Below are 15,464 nucleotides of genomic sequence, written 5' to 3' on the forward strand. Positions count from 1 at the left end.
GTTAAATTATAGTGCCCAAATAAAATACCCCGCAAATTTTACGTTGTTCCATCATATTTTCATGAGATAGTTTGTCACCCCAAAATTCAATAGTTAATTTTAGATGCGCATAAAATATTTTGGAGAACCTCGATGGAATCTCCCCATTCCGCAACATAGAGCAGCTTATGGAGATTCCTCATGAGTAGTTAACTGTAGTTTTTATAACATCATGTAGTTTGGCATCCAATTTGTTATGGTAAATATTACTCCTTCCTTCCCAATTTGTTTGAAGGTTGATCACTCCTTGAAGTGGAGGGGGTTTGGCATGACCCGTACATGTTTATTAATCTCCAGCAAAATAGTATTCCCTCCGTCTCAATTTAAGTGTGTTAGTTTCCATTTTAGTCTGTTTCAAAAAGAGTGTCTCTTTTTATATTTTGTAAGTGGACAATTCAAACATCCTACATGATAAGTTTGTAACCAAATGATTCAAAGGACATTTTAGTACATTATACACATCTTTAAATTAGGACCACAAGATTTAAAAGTCTCTCTTTATTTCTTTAATTTCATGTCTAATTAAATTAAGACACTTAAATTGAGACGGAGAGAGTACACAAGAGAGGCGGACATAAGAACGGAGAGAGTACACAAGAGAGGCGGACATAAGGCCTGACCTCTTGTAGCATAGGTTGGAGATGAAAATGTTCATTCCTTTACAGTTGTGGATGATCAATGACGTTAGCTATACAAGGCCTTTTGAGTCTAATTAGCTTGCTAAAGCCTCATTTGTTTGCACTTAATCGATGTCTGAATCTGAATCATTTAGATCTCAATCCATTAAATGCATTTATTTTTTTAAATTTTTTATCACTTATTGGGTCTGGACACGTCTGATTCGCTCATATCTGGGAAGGAGTCTTAAAATTATTCAGACCCAAAGGCTCAAACACAGGCTTTTTGATATAACTTTTTTCTTCATCAAACCATCGATGCTTTTAAAGATTCAACGCCTTTCTTCCATAAATCTCCCATGCTCTCTGTTATTTTTAGGATAAACACAGTTTTAATTTTGATGGTTTTCGTCGGAATCCGAAGTTTCCATCTCTCCCACCTGTTTTTTTAATGAAGAGATAAAGGGTTGTCATTGAAGGTGAAAATTACCATGAAAAAACTCATATATTGTGTCTGACACAAAAAGAATACGATGATGTGATTAACCTTCAATGGCTTTACTATTTATCATCTTATTTCAGGCAATTTTAGATGGAATGATTTTTTGTCATTGAAATTCTGAGGGGTCTGTGTGAACCCATCACATAAGAGTGGAGATGGGGTAGGAAGTGCGGGGGCAGGGGATGGAGAGAGTCTCCAAAGATTGTTTTTATTTTATTTTCGTCAGGCTCCAAAGATGCACTCTACTTTTTCTTTTTGGGGATGGGGTCCGAAACCAAAATAACTCCAAAAAAAAAGGTATGAACCAAAAATGCAAAAAAAGAGGAAAAAGATCTTTAACGCACGAAAATCATGCGTTAAAGGATTGGTCTTTTTTTTTTTTTTTTTTTTTTTTTTTTTTTTTGTTCTTTGTTTGTTTGTTTGTTTCTTTTCTTCTTTCTTCCCTTCTTTCACACTTTTTACATACTTTAGCCATAGATTAATCATGCTTCGAGACTCCAAAATTTGAATATTTTATATAGAACCCTATTTATTTTTGTGCAATTAATAAGGTAGGCTCAACACATCAAGGATACACAAAACTTCGGATTGTCATTTTAGTGGTTGAAAAGTGCTCAAGTCCATTTTTGTTTGAAGACTTGTTGTCATTAGCTTTAAGTTATTTATGTTTTAGGTTTCGCATTATTTTTATATTAATGCGTAACTTTATTTTTAAGTGATTATAACTTTATTTTTATAATCAATTAACAAAATATCAATTCATGATCAATTATTTATGTGTAATTTTTTTTTTTTTTTTTTTTTTTATACCCTTCAACCCCCAACTAATTGGAGTTCGCAACTTAAATAACCCAAAAAGTGGATTTGGGTACCAAAATAACACATTAAAAAACCTTTTGCGCACTAATTTATTTGTAAGTTGGTGAAATTTTAAATGGTCATAACTTTGCACTCGGATGTCCATTTGATGCAATTTTTTTTTTTGATTTTGGGTATTTTTTCGAGATCTATGGGTCTGAACTGCCGCAAGGTTGTTCGCCCGCCCCGAATTTTTCAAAAACGTCCGTTATCCCATTCAATTTCAATTTTCCCCCAAATTCGTGCGCAATTTTCATTTATTTCTTTTTTAAATCTAATGGCGAAAAATATATTTCAATTCCATAATCCCGTGATAATGATGTTTTCAATGTCAATTTCAAGGTTCCAAATTCAATTTAAGAAAAGAAGTTAGATAGCATTAGTGAACATACAAAATAATAAAAAGTGTCTACATTGTTACTTTAACCAACTTGGCTTGTGGTAAAGCCTTTGGCTTTTGACTTTTTTTATCTCATCCACCAGGATCAAACCTCGGCGGGAGCGCTGAGAAGATATTATTAGTAAAAAACGAACTAATTTATTTAACGATTAACATGGGATAAACAAGTAATTAACATGGGAAAAATAATTTCGTAAATAAATATATTAACAATGACATAATTAACAAATATTAACAATGCCATAATTAACAAATAATTAACGGAGATCCATGGAGGTGTCGTATTTGTAAATACTAAATTATTCATTATTCTTGAAATTAACTAAAATTTTATATCTAATTAGAACTTACGTAACTAGGATAAGTTAAGGAGGATTTAGTTAGTTATTTTGAATAATCCATGATATTGTATTGTTGATTATAATTTACTTAACTCATATAGTTAAAGTAATAACGAACAAAATTTTATATTAACTAACTAATCCTTCGTCAAAAAATTATGTTAACTAACTAATCCTTTTCGGAAATTATGTTAATGATGTTCAATCCAAAACTAAGGATTTAGCTTACCGTTTGTTATTCAGGATTTAGTTTATCGTTCGTTATTCGGGATTTAGTTTATTATTCATTATTCGGGAATTAGCTTATTGTTCGTTATTCGTTAATCGATTATTTTGGTACCCAAACCCACTTTTGGAGTTATTTAAGTTGCGGACTCCAATTAGTTGGGTGTTGAAGGGTATAACGCAAAAAAAATAATATATATATATGACACAGAAATAATTGATTATGAATTAATATTTTGTTAATTGATTATGGATTATTAATTTTTTATTTATTGTTAATTTATTTATTTGTGAAATTGTCAAAATAAAGTTACGCATTAATATAAAAATAACAGGAAACCCTAAAACATAAATAACTTAAAGCTAATGACAACAAGTCTTCAAACAAAAATGGACTTCGAGCACTTTTCAACCACTAAAATGACAATCCGAAGTTTTGTGTATCCTTGATGTGTTGAGCCTACCTTATTAATTGCACAAAAATAAATAGGGTTCTATATAAAATATTCAAATTTTGGAGTCTCGAAGCATGATTAATCTATGGCTAAAGTATGTAAAAAAGTGTGAAAGAAAGGAAGAAAGAAGAAAAGAAAGAAACAAACAAAGAAAGAAAAAAAAAAAAAAGAGACCATCCTTTAACGCATGATTTTCATGCGTTAAAGGTACTTTTGTACCTCTTTTTTTTCCTGGGGTATTTTAGTTCATACCCTTTTTTTTGGGGTTATTTTAGTTCCGGACTCTTTGGGGATGTGGGGCGGGGGGCGGGGGCGTGGGTAAGGGGTTGTAAAAGAAAAAAAAAATCTTTCTTGAATATATGTAAGTCTTGTACTTTAGATACTTTACTTTTTATCTAATTTAAAATGCTCATTGTATATTAAGTTTTCATATTTTATAAAGTTTCATCTAATTGTTATATCAACATTTTCTTAAAATATTTTGTTGATATAATATTTAATTACTCTTTTATTTAAATTTTATGTAAAATAAGTTTAAAATAAAAAATTATGAACATTCAGATGTTGAAAAACAAACAGTCTTAATCATTCAGTGTTCAGATCTAGAGACACTATTTTAATCATTCAGATACACATTCAGATTCAGACGTCTTAATCTTAGTGAAAACAAATGCAGCCTAAGTCTAGTTAAAGATTAAATGAGGACTACTCCTTTACACTGTATGATTTCAAAAAAGAACCTACCAAGATTGAACAGAAAAGATTAACCATTGTCGAAATGGTATTTTTTTCCCCCTTTTTTTTTGGCCTGACTCTTGCTTCCTACTCCTTCATTTTAACATTTCTTGCCCCCCCCCCCCCCAAACCCACCCCCCGCACCCGCAAAACATGAACTACTTTTGCGTGTGATTAACTTTTTATACAGCAAAGTCATAAACTTGAGTGGGTCCAATGGTGTTATATATCAATCCAACTTTTAGATTGATTGAATTCGAGCGAGTCAAAGTGAAAGATAGTTAATAAATGGGCAAGTCATTAACTTGTTCAAACTTAAGTGGTTGTACGGGGCCCAAGTGCATAGATATCTGATTTCGGGATCACTATTTATATCATACCCGAAGTGCGTAAAAATTTGCAAGTCTACCTACTTCGGAATTACTGTCTGAAGTTACATATGGTTCAAGTTCATGCACAGATGGTTGAAATTCAACTATTTTTGCCTAAACTTTAGCAATATGTGGCTAAATTCAGTCATTTTGGTAAACTTCAGCAATATGTGGTTGAATTCAGTCATTTTGGTATGAACTTCAGCCATTTTTGCTTGAAGTTCAAGCGTATCAGCTAAAGTTCATGCATATATGGCTGACGTTCAGCCACTTTTGCCTGACCGCTGGGCAGAAACTGAGCTTCAACCATAAGTAACTTTAGCCGGACACCGCATGTAAGAAGTTGTTCCAAAATCGTAGATGTGCAAAAAAAATTGAAAAGTAGGTACAGGTTAAATAGTTATGTCCAAATAAAGTACCTCACAAAATAATTACATTGTGGGTCATATTTTCAAGCACTAATTTGCCACCCCTACTCCTAGATTCAATTATTAACTTTAGATGTGCATCAATCTCTTGGAGAACGTTGGTGGAATCTCCTTTAAATAGAACAGCTTGTGTAGATTCTTCATGAGTAGGTTATTTTAGCTTTTATAACTATATACTAAAAGCCTGTGAGAATTCTCAGCACAACATTCAATTAATGTTATTGTACAAAGTCAACTTCATTTTTTTTTTTTTTGCCGCCGGGGGGGTTGGGGGTGTAGGTTACAGAATTTGACTAAACAAAAACCTTATCATCTTTCATAAGCCACACAGATCACATTTGCCAGGAGAAAACATTTCATTTCCTTTAACCCATTCCTCCATATTATCAAATCTTCTTGGTGTTTGTAGCCTTTATTCCTTAGAAAATCTGCACATTACTTCGCCTCTTTCCAAATATATCTGATTGGTCTTATTGCTACTATACCGCCTTTAAACTTCTCGGAATTCATAATCCAAAATTTGTTGAATTTCTTTTGCTTTTTGCACATATATATTGGGTTTGGTGAAATTATAGTACTAATAGTATCTATATCCTCCACAATCTATCAGAAGCAAATCTAGGCTAGATTTTATGAGTTCAACTAAATAAGGTTCGAACTATGTATATATATGCAAATAAAAATCAAATGCATACATATAACTAGACCAGCAATCATTCTAACTTACGGACTCTATAGCATATGTTAGTATGGTCTTAATTCTTGATGAAAATTTTCACGATACACAAAGAAATTTTTTTATGTTTTATTTAGTGATCTCCAATAAAAAGGGTCTTATGACAAAAATATAAAAAAGAATATTATATGTTCTGAAAATAAAGTAGGCTCTTGCTATCATATTATTGCAAAAGGGAAGAAGAGATCGAATAGCACAATACAAAGGATAAAAAAAAATAAAAAAATTGAGGCACATAAAAATGAAAGATGAAGATAAACATAGAGCAAATTAATAATATTATGAAATACTTTATTCTTACCAAACAACACATATAAGACTGACATATACATAGCTACTACACCGATCCTTAAACTCCTAGTTACATGAACTATAATTAAAGAACAATACAACATGACTCAAAATACACACATTTCTTCTTCTTTTTTTTTTTTGCTTCGGATGACATATTTTATATATTAACTAGTCGTTATAAAGCGTGATCCTTCTCCTCAATGTCTGATTTGAAGGGTCATTAACGTAATAGTCATATACAAATGAAGGTCGGGAAATAAAACATAGTAGGACAGTAGACTCAATGTTATTACAACCCTATTTAGACAAAAGACGCATTTCTACATCTTGTACAAAACTAATTGAGCACCATATTGAGGTTGAAGCAATAGTGGATGAGGAGCATGAGCATAAGACGGAGAGAGTTCAAATGCATAGTGTTTTAGAATCATGGCCATTGCCATTTTTGCCTCTAACATAGCAAAGTTTTGGCCTATGCATATTCTTGGACCCCAACTAAATGGAAAAAATACAACTTGTCCTTTTGTTGCTTTTAATATCCCTTCACTAAATCTCTTGGGATTGAACTCCATTGCATCATCTCCCCATATTTCAATATCATGATGCAACAAAATTGTTGCTAATATGAGTTGCACCCCAGAGGGTAAACACAAATTCCCTAACTTTGTGTCTTTTGTCACCAGTCGACTGATAAAATATCCTGATGGATACAACCTTAAGACCTCATTTAAGATCATAGTCACCTATAAAAATAAATAGATCACAAGTTAATATTATGGGCCATCAAAACATCTTCATTGTAGAAGATAAACGAATGAATTCAGAATTTGATTAAGTGAAGCATGAAAGGTAATTTCATGGATGGTCACTCAATTTTTACTTTTGTTGCATTTGATATAATGAAAAGTCACTCACTTTGCCCAAGTCTTACAAAAGCGGTCAACAAGCAATTTTTTTGTAATCAAAAGGTCAATCAATTTTGCCTAATTATTTTAGGATTAATATTACATACACGGTCACTATATCTCGTTTGTTTCCTCCTAGTGATAAACTTTTTATGATACTTAGGCACAGTTGAGTGGTATTTTGGTCATAAGAATTAGTTTAGTGATTTTATATCATACTTAAGTAAAGGTGAGTGACTTTTGATTATAAAAAGTCGTTTTTATAAAGTGACAGTTGAGTGGCCGATCTTAAAATTAACTAAGGGTTTGGCCTGTTCATCAATGAAGTGAGTGAAAATCATAGGAGGTCAGAGTTCAAATGTCAGTAGGAGACGAAGAAACTTTAGGGAATTTCTTCTCATATGTATATATATATAGACCTTCTAATTGGTATTTATTTCCAAAATGTTTGGAGATACACATATAAGGTTTGCTTGTTACTAATATAGTCTAGCCTTTCTTCTTCTTTAGATCCCTTGTTTCACTCCCATAGTAGTATTGATCGTGTCAATGCAGAGGAAATGAATACATTTACATACTATTAAATCTTATAAGTGAACTAGATAAAGCGGAATATATTACTATTATATATAAGAGGGAATGTGAGGACTTTTGTAGTCCTCACAATAATTTCCTAAATTTTTAAAAACTTTTTCATTAATTACTTTTATGTCCTAATTTTATTTATTTAAGTCAATTTTTTTGTTTTTAAAGTCTACTTTTCAAAAGCTATCGAGCCTGGGGACTTTTGTAGTCCTTACAATAATTTTCAAATTTTTTTAAAACTTTTTAATTAATTAATTTTAGGTCCTAATCTTATTTATTTATGTCAATTTTTTTGTTTTTGTTTTTAAAGTCTACTTTTCAAAAGCTATCGAACCTCCTACCTCATTTTTCACGTTCTTTGATTTTCTGATTGGTGCTCGATATCCGCATTTGAGCCCAATTAATCTAGATAATTCGCACTGCATCGCGCCTATTCGGGGGGGAGCGCTTCCTCCAAAGATTTTTTTTCCATATCCATGTTCGAACCCCTAATCCCTAATTAAGAGAGGAGCGCCCATCTGCTCGCACAAGTTAAATTATGTATTTGTCTTAAAAGTTCATTAACTATGTATAGATTATTTATTTAGAATTAAATAACTTCAAAAATTAGGATACATAAGTTATAATGTCAAATTAAGTTCCAAATTTGATTTGAATTAAATAATTTCATCAAAATGGAAGTTAAAATATTAAAGGAGTGGAATGAAAATTTTGCTTTTATATAACTACCCACTTGTGGGACTACAATGGGTATATGGTTGTTGTTGTTGTTATTGTACACTTGTACTAACACAAATTATATTTCTTTAGTTAAAATATCTGCTTTTATATCTTGAGTTTGGGCCCGGGCTTAGCACGGGCCTCACATAACTAGTATATATATATGTGTGTGTGTGTGTGTGTGTGTGTGTGTCCGATTGAGGTACGTGCAAACTGACCCGAACACTGCCTCAATAACAAAAAAGTTCAAAATAGTTGAGAATGTAGACAATACTTACTACTTTTAGCTGATTCAACTTGTCATAGTCAATTTCATCACTTCCAAAAACTTGTAGAACCTCTTCTCTAGCTCTTTCTTGCCAAATAGGATACTTGCACAATAAAATCATTGTCCATACAAGTAAAGTTGAAGTAGTCTCTTGCCCAGCAAAATAGAACAATTTACACTCTTCAATCACCTCATCAATGTTCATACCAAATTTTTTATGTCCATGTTGTTGAATTTCTTTTAAATTGGATGCTAATAATATACCCAATAAATCATCATGCTCTTCTCCAGCTTCAATCATCCTCAGTCTTTTATTGATAATTCCCAAAACAAGTTCTCTTACTTCGTTGAAGATTTGCTTCATCCTTTTGTTGCTTTTAGTTGGCAAAAACCTACAGTAGTTCAAGAAATTTAGTACAAAATTGCAAACAAGAAAGTAGTGATGACTTTGTTAGAACATTGATAATATTATTGAGAAAATCATTATAAAAGAAATGTGATAGACTTGGAGACATGTAAACACGTTCCTTAAAGATAGGTAGAAGTATTTCTCATGAGCAAATGGAAGAACAATAACATCGCTATCTCTGGGATTCAACTAATTAAGCTACACAATGTTGTATTCAAGAACATTACTCCTCTTTACGAATCTAGGATTTCACTTTTCGGATCAATTTCTCTCTAAAATATTTTTCAATTAAAGTTTATTTAAAATTTCCCAAAGAAACCACTCACATTTATAAACTAAGAGTTAAAACTTCTTTTTGTTTCCCACCAGGTGTCTGGTACTACATTAGGGCCCGACAAATCCGGATACTCGTTGTGTGCCCATTAAAGGGGGAAGCTTTTCTTATGAGAATTTCTTTCATAACCTTAGATCAAGGGTGGATGAAATTTGATCAATCCTATCGTAACTCTTGGCGGTAAGAATTGAAACTTAGAACATCATCATTTAAAGTTAATGAATAAATTCATGTATATTTGTTACATATCAAAGTATAGTTGTTAAATAATATCTGATGTCAAGAATGGATCTCAAATTATTTTCAAGATTTATTACCCACTGGAAAATTAAAAAGACCTAAACGTTTTTTAGAATTATTGAAACATTATCTTAGTGATTTATTTTAGAATTCATAAAGAAATGAATAATTTTACCTCCATCCTGGAATGTATATTGTGCGTGACACTTTTGAGATCAGTTGAAGTTGTTCTCTTTGAAGTTCAAAAATCTTTCTTCCTTCTTCATAACTACTGCCAAAAGCAGTTCTTGAAATTGCATCACTTGTCAAAGTTTGAAGATAAGGCCACACATCTATTTCTGATCCTTCTTTCAATACAATTTTCTCCCATTTGCTCAACACCTCACTAACAGTCAATTTGAATGCAGGTAGCATATGCTGCACATTAATTAATAAGAATAAGGGGTGGTTTGGTTGGAGAAACAAGCATTTCGTTTTATAATGGCGGGATCATAATACGGAGACTAAATAATGATGGAATTATTTCGTGAATATATTTTTAAAATATATGTTTGGTCCATTCATGGGATGTAATTATTTCGTGAATATATTTTTAAAATATATGTTTGGTCCATTCATGGGATGTAAGGATAGTATATAAAACACGTGTTTGATTTAAAATGGAAAAATTGGGATAAACTTTTATTTTTAATTTTAGCCTTGTCTTTCATTTAAAAATTGGGAGAAAAGCTTTGAAGGGAAAATGTGGCATATTGTTGTTTTTATCTCGGGATTGTTATGCCACATAGAATATGGTACACAATCATGGTATAAACAATGCCGAAATTTTTAATCCCGAAATAAGAAATTCTACCAAATAACGGATAAAATAATCCTACAATTTATCTCGGGACTATAAACCCTTATTCCCCACCAGCCAAACAACCCCTAGGAATTTATCTTTTTATAAACTGACAATGTAAAAAACTTTTACAGAATCAAGCCACCTAAAAGATAAATATAGATAACTGTTCATAATTAGAAGTGGATTAATAACCCAGAAAATAAGGCGGACATAACATGTGAGTTGTGACAACATGTTAGAGTACATTAATATTAGAGTACATTAATATTAGTGTATTTAGGTTAAACTTCAATAAATGAAGTATTTAACCTAGATAGTCAATCACCCAATCGCTTAAATTAAAAATAGTCCGGTGAATATTTAATATGTGTACAATTATGTATATCGACTAAAAAGTAAATATTAAATTCGATGGACGGTTTAGATAAAATACCATAATAAATAGTAATAACAATAATTGAATATAAGAAGGTTTGATAGTAGTAAAACCTTCAACTTGTCAAGATGAAAAGCAGGATTGAGAAGCCTTCTGTGTGTGGCCCATTTATCTGTTTCATGGTTTGCAAGTCCAGCTACTAACAACTTAGAGAGTGGACTGCCACGAGCCTTCTGATAAACGTAGTTCTTTGTTAGCACCTCCCTTATAAGTTCAGGTTCTGTGATGAGTACTGCTGGTCTTGGCCCGATCCACACAAAACAATTCTTACCTACAAATTAATGTATAATAATGACTGAATTCATGATCAAAGATTTATAGATAGTGAATATTTCAATACATATACGTTGTGTGGGCAAAATCATCTAGTTACTTTTGACTCAGACTATATATTTATACACAAAAAAGTTTAATTACTGACTTATTTTAAGATTGTAAAGAAATTTTACGCTATCAAACAGATACCAAAAAAAAAATAGTTTTTGTATGGCAAGCGTGGATTGATAACCTACCAAACATGGTAAATGACTTGCTCTCAGGACTTTGATCCAGTGGTAAAAGCAAAACACACGATGTGTAGATTAGATGTGTGCCACAGCTTCAAACACTTATCGTAGGTAAAAATCTGATATTTAAGTGGAGAAGGGTTAAGAGGCGTGCCTATTATCCACCTTGTTTTTAACTGTGCGTCATTTGTTATCAAGGATTTCTCAATTATATAAATGGTAATCGTTTATAACTTGTTGTAGCAGGTAAAACTATAGTAATGATATACATTAAATATCTTTTAAATTGTTAGACATAAGTCTAATTTAAGAGTTTAAGTTATACTTATCAACAATATAAAAAATATATATACTATGAGGTTGTCCAAAAGAATATCTACAAGTAAGTCTCCTTAAATTTTGAACTTGTAATCTTAAATACTTATAAGATAGTTTATCTGGCGGATTTAGAGGGTGGCAAGGGTGTTCCCTTCCGCAAAAAATTACATTGCATATATATATAAGGTACATTTTCTGTATTTATGTACATATATTAACTTTTGAATACTTTGAACAAATGCAAAAGGTTAGCTCAAGTGGTCCAGGGTGTTCAAAATTGTCTCTAGCTTATGATGGTGTAAAGATTCCTTACACGGACGGTATATATAATGTAAACTCATAATTTAACTTCTATACACTGACACGAAAAATATTATACTAACAGACCAGATAAAATACACAACAAGTAATTAATTACTACCCTTAATATAAGTGGAATATAATTCTAGTTAGTAACTTAGTTGAAAACAGAAGATTGGAATTGTGAAGAAGTACCATAATTTGTGATAGTTTTGTGAATGAAGGGGCTAACTCTAGGCCAAATCATGTCATGTGTGAAATCAATAGGTTTGGACAAAGCTTCTTCACCCATCTTCTTCATCTCTTGCATGTCCCCAAACAAGAACTTGTATGAATTTCCTTTGAGATCTTGTTGTATTAGGCATTTCTCCAACTTTTTTGGTTTGAACCAAACATAATTCAAGATTCTCCATGTCCATCTTAAAACAAAAATAATTGCAAATGAAAATATTGCAATTTTGAAGTTATAATATGATATCTCCATATGAAAAGGCATTATCCTCCGCTCTATACCACACAGTTAGCTCTATCCGGTCTTTATGTATGATATATATATATAGACACACACATATAGAGTATCTAGAGAAAAGCTACAATCTTTTGTATTGTTCGTACGAATACAATAATTTGTATTTAGACCTTATAAAATTTATTTAATATATATAAATATTTAATTGCGAACTTGTAACTAAAACGAGCTATGAATTCGATAACAAATTCAAACTTTATTAATTTTAAATTCTAACTCCGCCTCGTTATAATGCTGCTATAGTTGGGGAGAAGAAAGTGAATTTTTAAATTAAAGACGTTATGACCAAGAAACTATAGTCAAACAATATCAGCACACGTCTTTGAAAGTTGAGAGAAATCCATGTTGCATGTCATTTTCTGTCGGACTTGTCTACTCTTAAACCTCCTTTTCTTTTTCGACCCGTAACACTATTTAACTGGACATAAAAATTAAGTAGTTTAAAAAATTAACTCATAGTCCAAAATGAACCTTAGATATTCGGCAATAAACTATGCTATCTCATAAGACTAAATAAGAATTTTAAAGTTAAGTTATTTCTAAATGTAGAAAGATGACATGATTGCAGACTAAAAAGAAAATTATGTCACATAAATTAGGTAAAATGAGAATCTTAAAGTTAAATTATTTCTAAATATAAAAGAATAACATTTTTTCGAGACAGTTTATAAGATAAGTGTGTCACATAAATTAGGAAAAAAATAATTCTTTTACAATTAATTAAGCGAATAAATGAGGCTAAAAACAATGGCAAAACTAGAAAATTCTAACAAGTGATTTAAATAAAATACAAGAATGACATACTTAGAATTTGAACCTATGTAGGTTCAAGGTTCAATTCAAAAGGTTCAAAATTCAATTCAAGGTTCACTTTATTCTAATTCAAGCTTCAACTCAAAGTTCGATTTATTATAATTCAAGGTAAAATTATATATAATTCATCCATGTTCAATTCAAAGTTCAAGTTTGCTTCAAAAAAAAAAAAAAAAAAACAAGGTTCAAGGTTGAAGTCAAGCCTCAACTCAACGTTCAAGGTTGAATCATCATATCATTTGACCAAAAAGAACTAAATAAATCACCATATAGGCAGCCAAAAAAGGGCCTGTCAAATGTGATATATATATATATATATATATATATATATATATATATATATATATATATATACTAGTTATGTGAGGCCCGTGCTAAGCCCGCCCAAACTCAAGATATAAAAGTAGATATTTTAACTAAAGAAATATAATCTGTGTTAGTACAAGTGGACAACAACAACAACAACAACCATATACCTATCAGAAGTCCATGTGGTAGTTATATGAAAGCAAAATTTTCATTCCACTCTTTTAATATTTTAACTTCCCTTTTGATAAAAGTATTTACTTCAAATCAAATACGGAGCCAGAATTTGACATTTATAACTTATGTATCCTAATTTTTTGAAGTTATTTAGTTCTAAATAAATAATCTATACATAGTTAATAAATAATCTATACATAGTTAATGAACTTTTAAGACAAATATATAACTTAACTTGTGCAGCGGATGGAGCTGTTCCTCTTTTAATTAGGGATTAAGGGTTTGAACATGGATATGGGAAAAAATCGGAGGAAGCGCTCCCCCCGAACACGCGCGATACAGTGCAAATTATCTGGATTAATTGGGCTCAAATGCGGATATCGAGCACCAACCAGAAAACCAAAGAACATGAAAAATGAGGTAGGAGGCTCGATAGCTTTTGAAAAGTAGACCTTAAAAACAAAAAACAAAAAAATTGACTTAAATAAATAAGATTAGGACCTAAAAGTAATTAATTAAAAAAATTGGAAATTACTGTGAGGACTACAAAAGTCCCCAGGCTCGATAGCTTTTGAAAAGTAGACCTTAAAAATAAAAAAATCAAAAAATTGACTTAAATAAATAAGATTAGGACCTAAAAGTAATTAATTAAAAAGTTTTTAAAAAATTGGGAAACTATTGTGAGGACTACAAAAGTCCTCACATTTGCTCTTATATTATATAGTATAAGTAATATATATAAACATCAATGGGGTTAGGGTTTAAGGGATCATACTGGGTAAAGGTGTTGAGGGTTGAAGGGTGAGTTCGAGTCAATAATATATACTAGGCAGGGGTGACTCGAGCGGGAGGCTAGTGAAGCATTTGCTTTAGGCCCCCAAAAATTTGACGGCCCAACTATTTAAATTAATTATCAATTTTATGATTTAATTTTCTCTTAGACAATATTGTAGTTTTTAGAAAATAAAAAAGTAAAAAATATGTATAAAAAACTGCCTACTTTTATCCTAGAATATTTTAGAAGTTGAATTAAGAGAAAAGACATCATTTGACCCCTGAACTTGGCACGAAAACTTAGTTTAGCAATTAAACTTAAGTTGTATTTATTTACCCCCCTTAACAACTTTCGAGTTAATTAAATACCCCAAGCGGGTGACGTGATTTTGAAAGTGTGTTGACTTTCTCAAAAGCGCGTGGAAGGGGAAAAAAATACCAAAAATGATTTCAGCTGTACATATGTCTTCTTCTAATTGGATGACAATTTATTATACTTAATTATACTTTTTTAATATTTTATTTTTCCTTTCTCTTTCTTCTTCTTCTAACCCCACCCCCGCCCTCCCTCTCCCACCCACCACCCTTTCTTCTTCTTCAACCCACCCCCTGCCCTTTCGCCACACACCAGTCCGTTTGAAGGGCAATTCGTGCAATTTCTTCATTATTGAACATTGCAATTTCTTCATTACTCACTGAAGAAAAACCCATCAACCAAATAGCTTATAGAATCAATATTTTACAGTTCTAATTGTTGCTTTTTATCATTTTTTTTCTCAGAAAATTTTATTTTTGAAATTCTTATTTGGGGTTTTCATGAAGATATTCTTTTTCCATCAATCTAATGGAGAGATCTTGGTCCTTAAACATTTTTCACATTCTGCTTCTTTGGCTCTCTTACCAAGGTTACTTCAACTTTTTAACAAATATGACAACAGTTGCCAAGTTGTTGGCAACTGTTGTTGTAGGTTCCCATTGGCCGATGTTGTTGTAGGTTCC

At 31.4% G+C, this 15,464-nt stretch overlaps 1 protein-coding gene across 1 annotated transcript; it reads right to left on the reverse strand.

The window, feature by feature from the left end:
* Positions 1-5,968: 5,968 nt before the first annotated feature.
* Positions 5,969-12,420, reverse strand: LOC132053316 (cytochrome P450 CYP72A219-like). The gene is made up of 5 exons (XM_059445286.1): positions 12,062-12,420; positions 10,796-11,013; positions 9,638-9,879; positions 8,490-8,871; positions 5,969-6,744 (listed from the first exon to the last, which is right to left on the reverse strand). Exons 1-5 carry the CDS (start codon positions 12,360-12,362, stop codon positions 6,322-6,324), a joined length of 1,566 nt encoding a protein of 521 aa, XP_059301269.1. The 5' UTR covers positions 12,363-12,420; the 3' UTR covers positions 5,969-6,321.
* Between the last annotated feature and the right edge of the window lie 3,044 nt (positions 12,421-15,464).

This window comes from Lycium ferocissimum, chromosome 4 (assembly GCF_029784015.1).
Source record: "Lycium ferocissimum isolate CSIRO_LF1 chromosome 4, AGI_CSIRO_Lferr_CH_V1, whole genome shotgun sequence".
In the NCBI taxonomy this organism is placed as follows: Eukaryota; Viridiplantae; Streptophyta; class Magnoliopsida; order Solanales; family Solanaceae; genus Lycium; species Lycium ferocissimum.

Coding starts and splice junctions, on each gene's coding strand:
- LOC132053316 (XM_059445286.1), bottom strand. CDS start 12,362: ATGCCTTTTCATATGGAGATATCATATTATAACTTCAAAATTGCAATA. Junction 11,014..12,061: donor CAAAACTATCACAAATTATG/GTACTTCTTCAC, acceptor ATTAATTTGTAG/GTAAGAATTGTTTTGTGTGG. Junction 8,872..9,637: donor ATATACATTCCAGGATGGAG/GTAAAATTATTC, acceptor GAACTACTGTAG/GTTTTTGCCAACTAAAAGCA.